This window comes from Falco peregrinus, chromosome 7, assembly GCF_023634155.1.
Source record: "Falco peregrinus isolate bFalPer1 chromosome 7, bFalPer1.pri, whole genome shotgun sequence".
Classification (NCBI taxonomy): Eukaryota; Metazoa; Chordata; class Aves; order Falconiformes; family Falconidae; genus Falco; species Falco peregrinus.
Genome location: NC_073727.1, coordinates 45,326,100 through 45,345,046, shown reverse-complemented (window position 1 = coordinate 45,345,046; position 18,947 = coordinate 45,326,100). Strand labels below are relative to the sequence as shown.

Here is an 18,947-nt window from a genome sequence, read left to right as displayed (position 1 = left end):
GAACAGTGTGTATATCAATGAAAGGAATTTGGGAAACAGGTCATTGCCAAGAAAGAGAGGTAATCGCTTTAGGAGATGGCTCTTCTCTGAATGCTCTACAGAGCTCTTCAAAATTATCAAGTTCAGAGGGGTCTAAAATTGTGTCTATATGACAGAGAAAAAAGTTCAAAATAATTAAAATTAAAATAACAATTTAAACAAAAATTAACATTATTTTTATGTTAGAAAGGAATAATGAGGTACGTGAGAATCTTTCAGTTTTAGGTATAAAGATGGGAAGAACTACCCCAGTATGTGAAAACTGAACAACTCATTTAGCCTCAGTAATGCCTCTATAAGGCAGAGACAGCTCTTTTACGTTTTCTTTGCTACCAGGCTGGTACTGTCTAGCTTCTGGCACATGTATGCAGAAATTGCTTGGGTTACTATTACCAAGGACTTCTAGAGGTAAGAAAAATGGGTTGTAGCAACACACAACATGAAATGCAAATTAGCAGCACTGCTGATGAAAAAGAGAGTGATGAACATTTGTAAGCAAAGCTACTATTTTCTTCCACTTAGTTGAGATTTATACACCTCCTAAAAATACACTAGAAAACCAGACTGAATTAATCTGGAAAAAAAACACCAGAAATGCAATTCATATAGCTGTATGTCTTTTTAAGAGGGAAATAATACACAAATCTGGTTAAGAGGCAGCATATTTACAAATATCTGTATAGTTTCAACCAAGAAAATAGAATAACAGTACAGTATATAAAACAAAGGAAAAAAACCCCCACTTTTCAGCATAAATGATTTTTTTTTAAAAAAAATAATCATCATTCCAGTAATACAACCCAGCAATTACATGGGGATCACCAAATTGCATATGCCCACTGAAATATTAGCCAGGGTTAGAACTGTTTTGCTTCTGCACTTAGACAAAATTTATGTAAACTGAGGACAATGTAGTACTGAATGAAACTAGCACTTAAAATTACCATGCAATTTTAAAAAAGAACATTTGAAGAAGTTTTCTTTAATGATGATGATTAAGCAGCTAAGACAAAGAAAAGGGTAGGTTGAAATTTTCTTTAGTTTCTTTAGTTCCTTTCTCCATCCACTTTCACTGATACAGAAAACTGGTCACAAAACTCCTATCATTGATTATACACTAATGATTGCTATGAGTCTGGTCCCTTGGGCAGGCAGAAAGACTTAAATCTAAGAATGATTTAGGACCACTAAGTAGGGCTGTCAGAAACACATAGCCAATAGAGAAGGAAAATGCTAGAAGGACAGTATATGTTAGTTGGAGTCATAGTGAAATCTCAATGGAGATTTCTTACCTTTCAGGAGAGTAAACAATAACATGCAACTAAAAGCCCACTATAGCTCTAAGTACTGTCCTAAGGACCTATCTGTGGCTTTATTAATAGTATGATTTGCGGCTTAATTAATAATTACAGCTGGTACAAATATCCTGGTTTATACTGTGTTTTATCTTCTACTCGGTATTTAGCATACCAGCCCTGTTTTTTATTTGGATTAATATGACAAGATGTCAAGTGTAAATAACTGTGTCTCTTTTCCACACTAAAAGAACCCCCTCCTTTCTCACCTTAAGTCTAAGATCTACTTACTTTTCATGTATAACTTTCTTGGTATCTTCCCACAGAGAATCCAAGCGATTTATCTCTTTGTCAATCTCAGGAGCAAGTGTGGTATCTTTTTGGGCTATTTGTTTTGCTTTGTCCATGAGCCACTGGAGTTCATGCTGGTGAGAATGCAATTCTTCATCTAACTGGTTAAAGATCCTCAATCTGCAAGTTAAAAGGCAGGTTTCAAATATACTTTTCTTCACTTTTTTTTTTTGCAACAGAAAAGAGGAGAAAGCAAGAACAGCAGCTGCTGTTAGTGTTACTGTGCATAAAGTTCTCTTTTCCTAACATTTCCTACAATATCTTCAGAAAACAGTGTTCTCTGGATATTTTTTTCTGCTACAACTGGCCTCAGAATGTGATTTTTCTGCTACATATACAGCTATACAATTATACAGATATGCATATACCTTCACCTCAAACAGTGACTTCGAAATATACTCAATTATTTAGATTAATACTTTATTATAGTAAATGTTTTCAATTCCTTCAGCACATGCAGTCTTCAGTTCTGTAAGAGCAGAAGTAGTTATGTTATATAGGATTTCTAATAGCTGTTTGGATCTTGGATTCATTTGGACAAAATAAATTTCTGAGACAAAGATTTTATTGACTATTCTTTCAATATGAAAGATCAGTGGGACTTGCTAAGTGTTCTGCTTATGTTCTCCCTCCATCCAAACAGCTCTCTTACAAAGTTTTATTAAGTACATATATGAACTCATATATGCCTGGGAAGAAATAAGGTACCCAGGCAGAAAACTCACACACGCCTCCAATGCATCATAAAAAAATGTAGAGATTGCAAGCAAATAAAGAAGTGCTAATCTCAAGGTTTAATACTGTTTTTTACCTTTGCTGGAGGGCTTGTAGTGTTGCCTCCTTCAGGCCCTCCTTGTCAGCCTTTTCCTCAGTATCTTCAATACTCTTCAGTAGCAGTTCTCTGCGTTCCATGAAAGATCTTCGCAAGGCTCCAAGAGCTTCTGCCTCACTCTGTTTGGTTCCCAGAAGGTTTTGAACTGCCTCCAGTTCCAAGCACAGATTATCCACCACAGCCCTGCAGGACGTCCTCTGCCCAGAAATGCTGTGTTTTAGATGATACTGGGCCTTAGTAAGGGAACCATCCAAACTGATCGCAACAGATTCCAGCTTGTTAAGATTTTGAATAACATCATTTAGTTCCTTTGCCAGTAATTCAGATTTAGCTTTATCTATATTTCCTGTTTTCTCTACTGTCTGCCTCAGCTGGTGGAGCACTCCTGATGCAGCACTATGGAGCTCCAGGAATACTCGCAGCTGACCGAGAGCCTCTTGTCTTTGGCTAGTTATTTGACTTGCTTCCTGGAAGATCTGAAAGCAATCCTCAGCCTTTGCCTGCAATGTCTGTTGGTCCTCTGGGCAGCTGAAAGAACACAATTTATCTACATGTTCCTTCAGCCTTTGCAGCTGCTGTTTCTTACTTTGAACTTCTGTTGAGTGGTTCTACGGGAAAGAAAGAAAACAGGGCTGGGTTTCTTCTTCCAGTCAAAAGCTCAGAAAACATTTTAGTACTAAAGTTATGAGCAAAACAAATACTACTGAGGGGTTTTCAGTAAGAACAGTTCGCTGTTACAGTTTTGCTTTAAACTGAACAAATAATAGAAATTTGTATGTAACTGTAACAGTGTATTGTTTTTCAAACAAATAAATGACCTTGCGCCAGTTTTAGATTAATATTAGCTGAATGCACTGTACAATTTCTCTGTCTTTAATATTTACATCCAAAAGTTTACCTTATTGTGAGATGCAGCTAGTTGTTGATCAGCTGTGTTTATTTCTGAAGTGGCTTGTAGTTCAGCAAGAAACTGCTTAATCCAGTCTGAAAACCTGAGCAGGAGCTCATCGAACTGCCCATGCTCAGCAACAAGAGACTGAAGGAAGTTGATCCTATAGGATGTCAGATGTAAATATGAAAGCACTTGATGCAAATTAATCAGTTCTCATAATCAAAACCACAGCTGACTGGACAGCATTAAAATCAATGCCAGGTGGAAGGTAAGAAAGAAATGTTAATTCGTGTTACAAATGTGATGACTGCTGTGTTGTTTTCTTAACTGGGGAATAACGTAACACTTGAAAGCACCAGTTTGGCTCTTTCCTATTTCCACTGTTTTATTCATATCTACTGTTAGAAGTGCCCCAACCTACCAAGGTATGTTCTTGTACTTCACAGACGTAGTCCCAGCAAAGAGAATAATATTGATGGAAGCTAAACTTCAGTTTTCAGACACACCAATTCTGTTTGCCCTAGCATCTGCAACATTGCATGTAAGGTGAAAGTCTCATCAATTTAGGTAGGGGGTGAGTAACTGCATGTTCAGCTTCCACTGAAGGAAGTAAGGGTCAAGTCTGCTTAAAGGAACACAACTCAAAGGAGGAATGTGTCCAGAGGAGTACTTGGCACCTAGCAGAACTAAGCTTCTAAACCCTGTCCTTAAAAAAGGCATTGTCACTAACCTTCCCATTTCCATTAGAAATTTCTCTACATAATTTTCAACATGAAATGCTATGTAGAAAATCGTTACATTATAAAGCAATCATATTGATAAAGCACCTAGAAGATGATGTCATTGACCAGAGTCTATTACTTTAGCTCCTTTACAAATAGTAAAATATGTACGTTCATCGTTGAAATCTAAATATATAACAACACAGAGTTTCAGAAAAGGAGGCAGTGTTCCTGAACCTAACATGAGCCAACAGCCTAACAAATGAGCATTTGTAGTATTTGTGGCAAATGAAAACTTCAAAGTGAGTTTAAAAATATAATAGTGTGGTTTTGCACAAGATAAAGCATGTAACTGAAAAAATGAAGAGCAAATATTACAGACTTTGGAAGTAATTTAGGAAGTTAGTTTGGAAATTGTAACTGAGGAATCTCAACGTTATCTTAATATCCTGCCCCATACTCTTTAAAACAGAACTCTTCTATCAAAAAAATATGGGGAGATTATGCCAAAAATACAGCATGATAAATCCGTGGGATTCCTGACACCCTGCTCCTGGGGTCACAGGATTCAATATGAATCTTAAACCTTTGGTTTCCATATGGTAATACTGTAAAAAACTACATTTCAAGACTGTGATTCCTCATCTGGATATTGGTTACTCCATTTAACATTTAAAAGACATTCTGAAGCACAAACCTTTTATTAACAGCTTGTGGTAAAGCTTTCCACCTCTCATCCAGCTCTTCAAATTTTTCTTTTACTGTTTTCACACACTGTTTGGAAGCTGTTGGGAATAGCGACTCATTTAACTGTAATAGGCTCACATAGATTGAAGCATGGGACTCAATATCTGCTTGCAAATCCTGGGAAAACAATGTCATGCACAGCCTTTAGGTTAAATATGGCATCATATTATGCAAACTAACAAAAATAATAAAAAGTCAGCTAGGGATTTCCAGTACATCACTTTGAGACAAGTGACTGAGTACAGTCAAATCCTTGGAGGAATTGAGGTCTCTTAGGACAAGCATGTACTCAACACCTCTCAGACAGCTAAATATGCAACTATAATTCAGTAAAGATCCATCAAAGTTTTTTTTCTCCTTTAGGGCAAAGTGTAACGTTTCCACACAGCTCTACTGTATGATGAAAGTGGCTAAAATCAAGACTAAGTTTTGCAACATATTTTGTGTGCAGCAACAGAATTATGAGGAAATGCCACAAATTGGCCCAAACAACAACAACAAAAAAAACCAAAATAATTTTTCTTCTCTGCAGTAATATTTAAAAGTGAAATTATGGACTTATTGACTTCATGGAGGGTGTACAGGATGCTACATTTGGTCAACTGCTTCACAGTAATCTAAAAACAAATGGCACAAATTCAAGGGAAGGCATACTTCGGAATAGGATGAAAGTCTTTTGTTTAAATGAAAATCAGAAATCAGATTTTCATTGTGAATCAAAAATCTTTTCTTGAGCTGGCATATTACATTTGCAAATAACGTTCTTCCTGACAATTTTTGTCTTTGATAAATAATGATAAAAACCGGCAATAATGTAACACTTCCCTAGGACATTTTCAAAGCCCACAATCAAGTGACTTCTCAGACTACAACTGAGCAAATCCATCCTTTAAAAGACACAGGGGAAAAAAACATATGTAAGGGGACAATCTTTCCGTTGAAACATACCTGCAGTGACTGCAGCTCAGCTTCCAGTTTTACTCTGTCAGCAGAAACGTACTGCTCTGAAGGCCTGGCTGCAGCTTCACACCCCTCCAACCAGGTCAAGAAGGTAGACAGCTCCTTCTCCTGCCTAAAAAAATCACAACTTAGAGTTAGCAACTTAAGTTGCCCCCTCAGTCTCACACACTGACCACAGGAAGGTCTCTGTGTCCATCTTAACAGATGGGAGAGTCTACTCACTTCTGCCACTGAGCCAGAAGAGTCTCTAATAAGGTCTGTTTCTCCTTAGCATTCTCTAGAACCTTTTCATATTTCTGCTGCAATGCTGTAACCTCCTGAGTAGCTTTTTCTTTGTTGGCCACCTTTCGGGCACAGGCTGAGACAGAGGCCAGAGTGTTGTTCAGTTTTTCCACAGTATGACAAAGGTCCTAATGAACATGTAAAAGAAACAGAAGTCACATACATAAACAACAGAGCTACAGTAATGATGATGGGGAAAATTCTGTACTTCTACTTGAAATCTGAAGCAATGCTACATCCACCAGATCATGAAGCCATAGCTTGTATTTTGGTCAGATCTATCCTAGATATGTGTCCCAAGCATGTCAACTGACCAGCTAGTAGCAGGGGAAGACTTTCCTCTGATCAGTGTTAAAGAAAAAATCACAACAGTCAGATCTTCTGAATGGGCATGTGACACAGCATGATCATGTAGGACAAAGCTCCATCTGTCTAAGAGTTACTCTAATTTATACATGCACAGTAAATACAAAAAGCTCACTCCAGCATGTGAAGACTGACAGACTTGCAGCCCATGGCATGACACAGGAGAGGTAGAGCACAGAACTTCGGGCAGCATTAGCTAAAGGTCTTTTTCATAGATAATGGGATCTGATGATTAGACTTTCCAGTGTTGCCATTTCTAGAGAGCTAGGGAAATTGCTCATGTGAAAATAATTGAAATGTAGTACAATGAGTTAGAAAAGCACAAAATGAAACAGCTTTAAGACCACTAAACGTCAGACTCACAGGTGTGCAATAAAAACAGTAGTAATGGCTGTAATTACAGTCATGAAAGTAATCATATATAGGAGGAAATGTGAATTATACAGCAACAAACTGCCGATGTTTGAACTGAAAAATAAAAATTAATTTCACATTAAGGCATTGAATCATCATGATCCCACAGGCAGGACAAGAATTTACAATAGCATATTCATAATGTTTAAAAGCCAGTAACAATAATGATTACATGTGCTGTCTGAATAAATTCTCCATATGCAAAATATTTTTCCTCAAGGAGTATAAAGGTTTTTTTTAAAGCAGACAGGACAGGTCTTCCTTGCATACAGCCTTTGCAAGTAGTTACCACTAAGTTTAGAAAATTATATGCATTGTATTGCAAGAACAATATGACTGGAAGTTTTTACAATATTTTATTAGAAAGAAAAGTAATTATTGCTTTGGGAAGAATGCATCACAAACTTCTAGACATAGACAAAAATGCTATATCTAATTCCCTGAGATTTGGGATTTTTTTGTAGTTTGAATACCAATCCAGCATTTGTTTTTCTTTTGTAGTGGACCAAACTAAATCTCCAAAAAACACATGGATTTCTGGCATCACCAATAACAGTTTGTCAGCTGAAACACTGTCCAGTCGTTGCACTGTCCTACAAAATCTACTTCCAAGGTTTCTTTTTTTTTAAAAAAAAAAAAAAGCAGTGGTATTTCTCTACCAAGATGCAAGTTTCATGAAAATCTTCCAGGAAAAATGTCTAACAGACACGTTTCTTCTGTTTTTCATAATGTTTTAGATGCATAAAATTAAAAAAAAAGAACCTGAAGAATTAATTCATAGTTTTAGGCTTTCCTTTTTCTAGTGTGGCGAAAAAACTCTCCAAGCCTGTCTGAAATGTTGAGAAGAAATAGCTGAGGAAGTCTGCTTAAGCCTTTCCTGGGGGTGCCCACCCCGACAGGCAGCCTTTGCCTCCTGCCTCCACCCTGGGCTGTGTGGCATCAGGCAGCCTGTAGTCTGGAGGTTACTGGTATTTCGATGAGGAAGTCAGTGTGGTACTATTTCCCTGGACTCGGTGGCAGGAATTGCTGGCCACATGCTCACCGTGCAATCCTGAAGGGCTGTGTACGTTGCTGCTGCCGAAGAGCATGATGTCAGAGGCTCAGCTACCTTAGATTCAAATTCAGACACTGCCTGCAGCACCTATGAAGAAAAGGCAAACCAGAGAGTCTAAAATCAGCAGGAAATACATAAATGATACTTTAAATATTAACTTTTAAATATTTAGTGCTAAGAGAGTACTATATCCTAAGCTTCTGTTTTGCTGAGTGCCTTTTGAAGTTAAAAGATGCTGTGCTCAGCTCCTTGTAACTGGGACAATCATAACATAGATTATCTTCCTTATGACCTACTAACAATGCAAAATTAAAGTTGAAATGTTTATAAGAATTATGGATGTGGTTTCTTAGTGCAATATCCAGGAGAACCACTTAGGTTTTCTAAAAGACAGCATAAATTTTTGAGTGTGTATATTTTAGTGTCTTCATGAACCTGCCTTTTAAGTCATTCAAAGCACAAGTTTACATACAGAGGTCTTGCAATTACCTTACAAATATACTAATATATTCTAGTCCATCCTATTATAATATGGTTTTTATATTCAATTTTGGAAAAACAGAGTATTCCTATAAATTGCAAACAATCCATTAGATTTTGCATTGTCTACCTGTTTAAGACTTTCTTCATATTTCTGCTGTGCTGACGCATTCCCCGTGACCGTTCCTTCCAGCCTCTGTGCATGATCTCTTAACTCTTCCCAATACCTTTTGACCTGAGTCAATTTGGCTTTAATATGTGCACATTCTCCAGAGGTAACAAACGAGGAAAAAGACTCTGCTTCCTCTTCTAGTTTTGAGATTCCAGTTATCTTACCATCTATTTCATTGTTAATAACCTAAAATGTAAAGTGATAGTAAATAAAGAAGCACAATATTTTTAATTTTCAGAATAATACTTCCTACTCTCTTTTTTTTTTTACCTGAGCTACTAATATTCTTCATTTAAAAAGTAAGAGGACAGTTCATTGACCACTTGCAATAATTAGTTACAAAAGTTTTTAATATGCCCTGTAAATTCCCTTTTTCTTCTTGAAATTAGTACTGGAAAATGTTTAAGAAACAGCTTGCGCTAAAAACAGTCTATGGAGAGCAATTAGAATTGGCTGAGGTATGTATTTTTGTAAGAAGACAAGATGGCTCGTATTTTAGCCTCTCCTACTTCACAACAAATTAATACACAATTCTCTTAAAGATTCAAAATAAATACAAGATGAAAAAAAATTAGTGTATAACTGAAAAAAGATACTATTAAGGAGCAGAACCCTAACAGTTGATTACTTATGTTTAGTAAGCTTTCAAGCACTTACAAAATAAAACCTGCTATGATTTGGAAACCTATAGAGATCATTTTCATTTTCTAATTTAAAATTCCATGGTATAAAAGAGAATAAATTAAATTATAATATGAGGTAGGTGAGTGTGCCCTCAGGCAGAGGATTAAATACAGAACCACATAACCGTATAAACAGGAAACCATGAAACGAGGGTGATAAAGGCCTTTAGTACTTTTCATCTCTCTTCTATGTCAATTACTAAAGGCACAAAGACAAAGTAGCACTTGCTGTATTTCATCAGCTGCATGACAGCAGCTGTCTCATATTATTTTGCACTTGTTTTTATTGCAAATTAGAGGCAAACCTGAAAGCTACAACACCCAAGACAGAAACTTCTGGTGTTTCACATTCAGTGTCTATTTATTCATTAAGCACCAGGGAACTTATAAAAAGACTTTTTTCACAACAGAATTATTTTAATTTCTGCTGATGCAGCATGTCTATGGAATTCTGAAAAGCAGCAAAAAACAATAATTGGGAGGGAACTGAAAGAGCCAAGAGCACTCGTTGGAATTGAAATGCAATAGCATTCACAGATCTAAAAATGTCAAGAAATGTATGTATATGAAATGAACCAAAATCCTTCCTGAAAATACACTTTCAAAAGCATAGAAAGTGCCCATCTTCTGCTGTAATTGTGATAAAAATACGGTGTCTTTCTAGCCATTATGAAGCTCAGGAGTGGCTTACTGCAACATTCAGTCTAGAATTAGCAGTGTGACAGCACAGAAAAAAATGTGCTGTAAGCATTTATAATGTGCCTTTATGCAATATATTCTGAATTAATTTGGATTATGAAATATCTTTTTTGCATGAGAATACGGTGCTGAGAAAAAATACTGGATTTGCAGCCCTGAAGCTGAAATTATCTAACAATGCAGCTGATACAAATGAGGCAGCGCTTTTTTACTCCCACGCTATTCCGTTAAATTCACCCAGTTACATAAAAGAAGGTGGATAATTGAGGCCTTCAGACTCTCACCGAGTTTGCCACCAATGGTAACTACTTGTGATAACTGTCATTTTGTTCCGCCAGGAATTTCGGAGAAATGAGTAGGTGAAAATCTGGCTCTGCTGAAGTCACTGGGGTTTTGCAGTCAGTCACCAAAAGAATTTTATCATTACTGTGTATGATAATTACATTCAGCTGACCCCAGGTTTTTTACCTGGTCAGCCAAAGGTATTAGGGAACACACTATTTTTAATTCATTTGCCTCATGTTATTTTTTCTTACTAATACATTGTACTAGAAATTATGAACTAAATATGCTGATTAGCATTGTGGCACAGAGTAACTCATCAGGAAACTTAGAACAAAACAACAAATTCTTCAAAATGAGGCACAAAGCAATGCTGCTGAAGAATGCTTCCAGCTGTGTCCGTGCATTGGAGGTTAGGTGACTCATTTCATGTATCACAGTTTCATAAAACTCATTTGTTCACCTGAGTTACAATGATGTACCCTAGGCCTTATCTGGAAGATTTTCTCTGCTTTATGACTGTTCACTCAGACACTTATAAACATTACCTGCTGACCATTTTCTTTCTTTTATGATGTATAAATGAGGAAGAATTATGGTGGAATTTTCAGAAACTTGCAAGGCAGTGTGAAAATTACTGCTTATCTGCATATAGAGCAAGGAACACCAGCCTTTCTGGGAAATTGGCCTGAATGGGCCAGTGGGGCTTAAGTAGGCTCCATTTAGACAGCAAGAACTGTCACAAAGTAATGCAATACTAATATCACTTGATGCACTTACTATCTGTCTTAAACATTGGAATCCTATCCACTAACTACTGAAAAGCAAGAAAACACAACAAAGTATGCTCTTGGAGTAAGTGCATATATATTATTTCACAAGGTAATTGTTTCTGAATCGCTGTAGTGATCAAGCAAGAATTCAAGTTATTGCTTTATTCTTCAATGATGAGATCAAGAGATTTATTTGTTGTATATAAAGTTGTGATCAAATTAAGAACAGGAAAATCTGCTGATAAACTATTTCTGTCACTTGAAACAAGTGTCTTATGGGATCCTTTGGAAATATTTCATGTCAAACTGGTCCATGACTGCAAGCAGCTGCACACCTGTGCATTTTCTGGAGCAAGTAGGTCACAGAATAAAGACAACGACAGTGTGTACAGCATATTGAAAAACTCTATCCCCTTAGAAACATACAATGTCAGAGAAGGTACATGTTCATTTGTGGGAGGATATGAAGTCAGCCCTTGAAATACAATGCTTGGACACAATATGCACCTAAGTTAGCAATAAAGAAACTAAACAGTATGTATGTACAGGAATGTACACAGAATTTAAGGGAGTGTAATTATAATAGCAATAAATGGTATGTAGATTTGCAAGCTACCAAAAGCAATAGTTCCTTTATTATTTCAGCATAATAGATACATAAATCAAGTTATAACTTTAACTTGTGAGATTGAAATAAAGCTCTATAACCACTAGCTGATGTATGTTTTAAAATAAAAAAGCTTTATACACGTTATATTTATGTAGCTATTTTGTACAACAGTTTAGATTACTCAAAAAATAATGAGTATAAATTAAATAAAATTTTTAACCATACACACAGAGGCTCCATATATCTAAATTAAACACTAAAAGAGAAGGCAGTCTGTTAGAATTTTCCTTTAGTTTATGTTAAACCTTACTGCTTGGTATATTCATGTACAAATTGTGCCATCATTACATCATGGTAGTTCTGAAACATGTAAAATGTGTGTTCTCCAATTTGGCCTCTAGCAAAATGACAGATAAATGGGCTTTTAATGCTAAACATAACAAGAACTAATCACCTTGATTTGGCTGATCTGTATGTCCAAAGGAGATGATGATGTTTCCAAAATTTCCAGTTCTTTCTCTTGTTCAGCTATCCAGATGGACAGAGCTTCAAAATTATTGCCAAAATGATCCCACTTGTTTCTCACCATTTCCATGCTTTTAATACTAAAATTAACCAAATTAATTAGAGAGAATAAACAGTTTAATATAATGAAGCTGCCTATATACTTGCTAGAATAAAAACGTAATGTAATCTACAGGAGGGTCATTTTAAAAACTCCCGGTTTTACAGGACCCAGTTGTGCACCTAAATTCAAACTCTGTTCTCTTAGACTGTGCACCCAAAGTGAAACAATTATATTAGCCATGGTGGGGACACCAAGAGGTGAAACAGAGTACAGCTAAATTCATCAGTTAGACATCAAGAATCTCATCTACCAGGAAGAGAATGGAAAAGTAACATAAACATGATTTCTAGGAAATAATATGGAATTATGATTGTATCACATATCTGAAAGTTGAGATAACTGAGTGCACAGATGTTAGTTATCTACTCACTAGAACAGAATGATTAAAACCAGTGTATTGTGTATGTACATAGTCATCAATGCTTGACTGCTTTATTAAACTTGGTTTTTCTATAACAGCAATCTTCCCATTTTATAGAAAGTTTGTGTTTCCTGAGGCAACGATTTCATATTAAGCCAAAGAATCAACAACAGATATAACTCAACTACCTCAAAGTTAATAGATTAATATTCTTTGAAACAGCTGTTATAGGTAATGTTAAATAGAGACAGGATATGATTGATTTTCCTGTATCTTGGATAGCAAACAAAGCACCTTTTTTTCATCACAAGAAGTCTAAGGCCCTTATAAGGCTTAACAGCATTAACTTTCAATATACAAGTTTCTGTTCCTTTCAAATCACTGTGAAGAAACCAGTGCTAATATAGGCCCTACACACAGCTTGCAAAACATGCATTTTCTATTTCACTTAATATATAACAATTTCATCAGAAAAGTTTGAATGTTACAAAATTCCAAAATACATTTTCCTTTTAAATATAGCCTTAAAAACCATTCCATGTTAAAAAGTTTTTGGTTTAATTTCTTTTTTTCTACCTCATTAAAGCTAGATGAAGCTTTTCTTTAAGAAAAGATGTAGTCTAAAAATGTAAAAATTGGCCTTTTTGATTCTTTCTTATTTATTTTCATTTTTTTTAAAAAAAATAGGAATGCCAACAGCCATTTACTGATGAGTAAATTCAAATTCATTATTTGTAGGAAAATAAAGTGCAAAACTATTTCACTCAAGTCCAGCCCAAGATAATATGGCTGGAAATCAGAATCAAAGGACCAAATCAGTGGCACAACAGCTGAAAATCCTTCACCTTTGTATCTGCCTTCCTTACAGATGTAAGAAAGACGCAGACTGTAAATGATATAGTCCCAAAGACACTGCACAGCTACGCATGATCTCCTCAGAAAACAGATGGGCTGTTTGCTCTGTAGTTAACTATGGAAAGCTGCTCAAACTTTTCTTTCCCTTTCCTGTTCATTGGCATAGTGTGTACCATATGCATTTGGAATACCTTCACTTTAAATTACTCAGTAAAGATTTATATTGATGGTGCGAGTTACATCATAACCCTTACACACTTATTATATGTTCTGTAGATTCACTATAGACAGTTGTGTATATTTGCATGTTTTGCAGAAATTATTTTTTTTATTATCTGTCACAGTACCACAGATGTTCTGTATAATCCACACATTCATCTAAAACCTATTTCATATCTGCATTGAAAGGGATTATCAGTGATGGCTTTAATTTAGAAATATACATTATTTAAAAAGTGAATATTCATTGCAGGAAAGATGAATTTCTTAAATTGAAAAATAACACTAGTTTTCTCTCTAATTTTGGCAATAATGAAGTGTAAAGTATTCAGTAAGATATGGTAGACTTTGCAAATCATTTTAATACTTCATATTGGAGGAAGTGTTGTTATGTATAACGATTAGACTGTCAATAATCAGAAAGTTACATCTGCTGCACAGGCTAGTTATTCTGGTTTACAACTGTTCTTTTACATAAGGAAGAAAATGGCACCAAATTAAAGTCCGATTAGCATGACAATGGTCAATAGGGGAAAAAAAAAAAAACCAAAAAATGTGGGCATTACCCTTTGCTCATATTCAAACTTAAAAAGCAAATTATACTACACAGTAATTCCAACAAGACAACATACAATTGGTACATATATCCATGACATGTATCAGATCTAATAAATGCAAAAGTACTGATTTCATACACACATACAAATGTATGTGTATATAGGTAAAATAAGAATAGCAACAGTTGAAGTTGAGCAACTTGAGTTCAATAACTGAATTCACTTAAGAAAAGGGATGAAATTTTTACAAATACAAAATGCTACAAATATATACAGGATTTAACAACATTGTCTTGGAGTTTGAACTTTCAACTTTTAAACAAAATTTGGCAAATGATGCCTTTTTTTTTTTTTTTTTTCAGCAGCAGAAGCAGCTTTTGATATTGCCCATGAAATAAAATCTGGGCATTCAGCTAACATGAAGGCACTTCTTGACAATCCTATGGAGAAAGCTGAATACTGAAAATGGAGTCAAATATGGTAAATGTGCTGTTCTCATACTTGCACTGAGATTTTTCTTTCTAAAAGAGTCTAGTACCTCAAGAATGAGTTAATTATTGTTTCTTCACGATACTGGGGATTAAACACATTAAATGTACCTAACAGTGGGTTTATGAACTAATATTATTAGAAAAGATTTTGTTTATTTGCACACACTTTTTTGACATATTTGGTACTATAACCTGGTTAATATGCCACTGCAAGCTGGAAATGACGAAGCTGATGAGACAACACAAAATGCTGACAAGGTATTCTAGAAATCTGAATACAATCTTATAGTGGAGGATAAATATTAGGACTTGTTAAGAACATACTCTTCTTCAAGAGAAACTTCCACTTTTTTGACTTGTTCTTGGATTGATTTTGCCTGCTGCTGAAGGGATTGCTTGTTCTTTGAACCAAGCTGTATCTCAGAAGAATTCTTCACCAAATTCTCAGCCTGCACTGCCATTGCTTCAGTCTGTTTAGAAAGTTCCTGTAAGGATGCAAGCCACATTAATTCAATATAAACAATTTCACATATTTACACAAAAAGTATTTTTCTTCAATGTCTGTGGTTGGAAAAAGTATCTGTGTCCTACAGGTATATTTTGAATGTGTAAATACATAAAAACAATCCCTGAAGAAAGTTGGTTTTATGTAGCACTTAAGAAACGTTCATTTAAGCAAACTAGCTTGAATAAAATTTAGCAAGGGAAACTCTTATGTCTGAAAGTTTTTAACTCAGCCAATCAAAATTTATTCTATAGCTCTTCAAGAAATATATCTGTGAACTGTAGAAGATTATATGCATCTTTATTTAATCTTTAGATCCTATGCTTTACAGAAAGGATTTTGCAGTATTTCCCAGCTTGTAATACCACTTTGTTTAGCAACTACCTTCTCTCACAAGCATTAAACTCACACACCAGAACAATGGATGCTGAGCATAACCAAGATATGTATAATTTAGTATCAGATTCATCAAAGGGTAAAAAATGTGTGAAAAGCAATCCAATCACTTGTGAATATATATTAGTGTGTATATATATATAAAATATATATATATTAGTAAATAAAATGGGCTGGGATAATTCACTGTTACTAAGGGCAAGTGGCATTTTATGGCTTATTTCCATGTTGTAGGATTCTCTCCTTTTTCTCCTCAGGGCTAAAAGATTGCTAATTGGCACAGCCCACATAACCTTGGCAAAGAACACACTGTTGATGTTGACATGCTAGTGCTTGACACTGTTTAGCTTACTAGTATATAGGATAAAATGGGAAGTCCTCAACATCATTTTAACTTCCATACATGTGCTTCAGATGCAGATTTTGAGTAATTCTTCATGATTTTTTTCATAAAGTAACTTTTTAGCTCTGAACAGTTTATGCAGTTTCTAATCTGTATACGCAATTTCCACTGGCATTAATGAGAAACCATGCAAAGATTGAAGGCAATACGCTCACTCCATTTAACAAGCAAGGCAGAAGGATACCTCTGTTCCTGTATTTCACACAGTGAATACCTTTGTCTGACCCAGTTCTGAGGAGAGGCTCTCTAAACTGCTAAAGTTTAAGATACGTTCAAGTGCAGAGCTTGCTTGCTTGAGATATTTTACTACTGTTTCTTTGTCCTTTTCAAACTGCTCCCATTTATTTATTGTGACCTATAAAACAAACAAACAAACAAACCCAAAACAGAAATACAAAGACAAAAAGATCAAAGGGGAGAAAAATAATTTCATTGTAAATTACCGAAGAAAGAAAACAGAGAAAGACCTGACATTAAACAATTCCTCCTGAAATGCCATCTACTTGAAGATGAAGCTGTTCTGAAGCCAATAAAAGAAAATTTTCCTTGAATTTTCACTCATTTGCACTGCGCTATGTAAAAAAGCACTGTTCTCTAAGGTGCCAGCAATATTTAAATCTTGTATTTGAATGTCCTGTAAGAAGTCTGAAGTAATAAATGCAGATACTTATGCTTATGGTGACAGGTAGTCAACAATATCCAAAAGGATTTTCAAGTTCTTTAATGAAATAAATTACAGTAAAATGTTAGAAGAAAATCCCTACTTATAGGAAACACATACAGAGGAATCTATTTGTTCTTTTCTGATAATGTAGAATTTTGATTAACATGCAGCATTTAATTACCAGTCACAAGAATTATGACAGTATGAACAAATATTTTCTTGATTCTGAATTAAAGCAAAGCCCAAATTAAGACACCATATATGGGATTCCTTAGAAAAAAATTGGTTCCAAGAATAAGTTTTTACATTAAGAAGTTAGTTGAGCTTAATCAAGTATTTTTTTTCATCTTGTGTTTTGTCATGTGAAATAGTTCTGATGAGCTAACATTTCTGTGGAATAGTGGACAGCTGAATTAACATTCTTCTTAGAGAAATGTAAAGTACAACTCAGATATCAGTGCAAGAAGCTATAAATCCTAATCCCAGTTCAGTCAGTGACTAGTTACATAACCTGGGGTAATCCATTTTATTTCTCTGTGACTTTTTACTTCCTTCTTTAAATTTAGGATGACAGCATGTATTTCAAACAGTAATTGTGAGGATTATATTTGTACAACATCAGGTGCTATTAATCTAAATGTCCAGCCTAAGGACTCTTAATTAAAAGGCAGTATCATCATGAATTCACAGATAAATTATTTAAAGTATTTATTATGACTGAATAGTTGGGACTTCTAAACACTTTCAAACAAAATGCTGCTTCTTTATTAATTAAGAGGTATCCAGCAGCTTCAAAAAGTTTTCATGGAGGTACTGATAATTAAAACCCTGAGGACTAAGATTCAGAGGTAAGAAAGTTAGTTCAGACTTTCACATTAAAAAAATAGGGGGTTTGCTAGGTTTAAGAATAAAAAACCCACAGTAGTACAGGTTTTTATTTCTACTTGCAAAGGACCCACCTGCAGTTGCTCTTCACGTTTCTCCATAGTCTGCTGCATGTTTTCTAATGTTCCTTCCAAGTTTTGTAAATCCTCTTGCACTGAGCTGGGCAATCCACCCTCAATCTGCAACCGTTTAGCTTGGGAAATCTGCTGTTGCACATCTTGCCTCTTTGCATGGAGTCTCCTTGTTCTTTGCTAAAAAATTTATCCAGCAGGAATGATTAGACTTTTTAGCTCCTCTGGGAAACTGGTACAAGGAAACCACTTTCTGCTTTTGCAGGGTTATGCAATGAGAGTAACAGATAAAGGGATAGACTGTGGCAAATATGCTTGAGAGTTTCATTTACTCATCAATTATATGTGTACACACCTTTTGTGGCATACAAATGAGAGAGAAAAGAGTGACAGTACAGCCATTTATCCAAAGCAATATTTCAGAAAGAGAAGCCGCAACAAGTGAGCAACTGCAGGAGTAGCCACAGGTGCATGCATTCCTCCTGACTGCCTGGAAGCATCCAGGTCTGCTCTGTGCTCTCTGAGGCACAGGCTGGAGCCTCAGATTGATCAAAGTAAAGTACCAGCCTTCATTAGAGGGGTGGTCTAGTTGCGTAACTCATTCCTTGATGCATTTTGCTGTGTAGCACTACCAGAAACTCCTAAGACTACACTACTTCTCCTTTCCTGACATGCCTGACCCATTGTCAGCCCTGCTATGCATGCTCATAGCTCCCTGCTCAATTCTACTCTGGGTACCTTCAGGTGTTTGTCAAAGTCTGTTTTTACCTTAATAGACTCCGCGTCAAAAGAAGAGCCTGAGAACTATGAATTAACTATACCTATTATTTCTCCTACGACAGATAAAGAATGTGGAGTATTGAAAGAACAAAAACAAACCTTAACACATATAATAGATTATACAAACATAAAAGAGTTTAGATAAGACATGGGTAAGACATAGTGCCTGGTCAGAGAGTAAGACATGTCTGACCTTAGAGAAATAGATGTTAATATAAAATACTTCTATAATGCCCAAACACTGACAGTAAATTATTCTTATTAACTTTGAGCAGGCCTCAAAGTTAATTTCCCACATTAGGCCTTAAAAAACATGATTCTTGCTGTATGCAAACCGTATGATTTATTATTACTATAGCCTGTAGATGTTTTGATCTAGTATCAGTGCACAAAAAGCCTCCTGTTCTATGCATACAGAACGGAGGCCCGTCTGTCACCATGGTAGCTACCTAGAGGAGGAGATGAGGCTAGAAGTACAC

The 18,947-nt window shown here is 35.5% G+C and overlaps 1 protein-coding gene across 14 annotated transcripts in view; it reads right to left on the bottom strand.

Moving 5' to 3' along the window:
• The window catches only part of SYNE1 (spectrin repeat containing nuclear envelope protein 1), a 317,016-nt gene that overhangs the window by 184,206 nt on the left and 113,863 nt on the right, over positions 1 to 18,947 (bottom strand). For all 14 annotated transcript variants that reach the window (XM_055810929.1, XM_055810939.1, XM_055810935.1 and 11 more), the window contains 12 exons: positions 17,692 to 17,868; positions 16,283 to 16,423; positions 15,089 to 15,249; positions 12,108 to 12,258; positions 8,565 to 8,792; positions 7,943 to 8,041; positions 6,061 to 6,248; positions 5,827 to 5,950; positions 4,829 to 4,995; positions 3,416 to 3,569; positions 2,497 to 3,125; positions 1,626 to 1,805 (listed from right to left, as the gene is read on the bottom strand). In XM_055810929.1, coding sequence (XP_055666904.1) covers positions 1,626 to 1,805; positions 2,497 to 3,125; positions 3,416 to 3,569; positions 4,829 to 4,995; positions 5,827 to 5,950; positions 6,061 to 6,248; positions 7,943 to 8,041; positions 8,565 to 8,792; positions 12,108 to 12,258; positions 15,089 to 15,249; positions 16,283 to 16,423; positions 17,692 to 17,868 — 2,399 coding nt within the window. The remainder of the gene's footprint in view (positions 1 to 1,625; positions 1,806 to 2,496; positions 3,126 to 3,415; positions 3,570 to 4,828; positions 4,996 to 5,826; positions 5,951 to 6,060; positions 6,249 to 7,942; positions 8,042 to 8,564; positions 8,793 to 12,107; positions 12,259 to 15,088; positions 15,250 to 16,282; positions 16,424 to 17,691; positions 17,869 to 18,947) is intronic.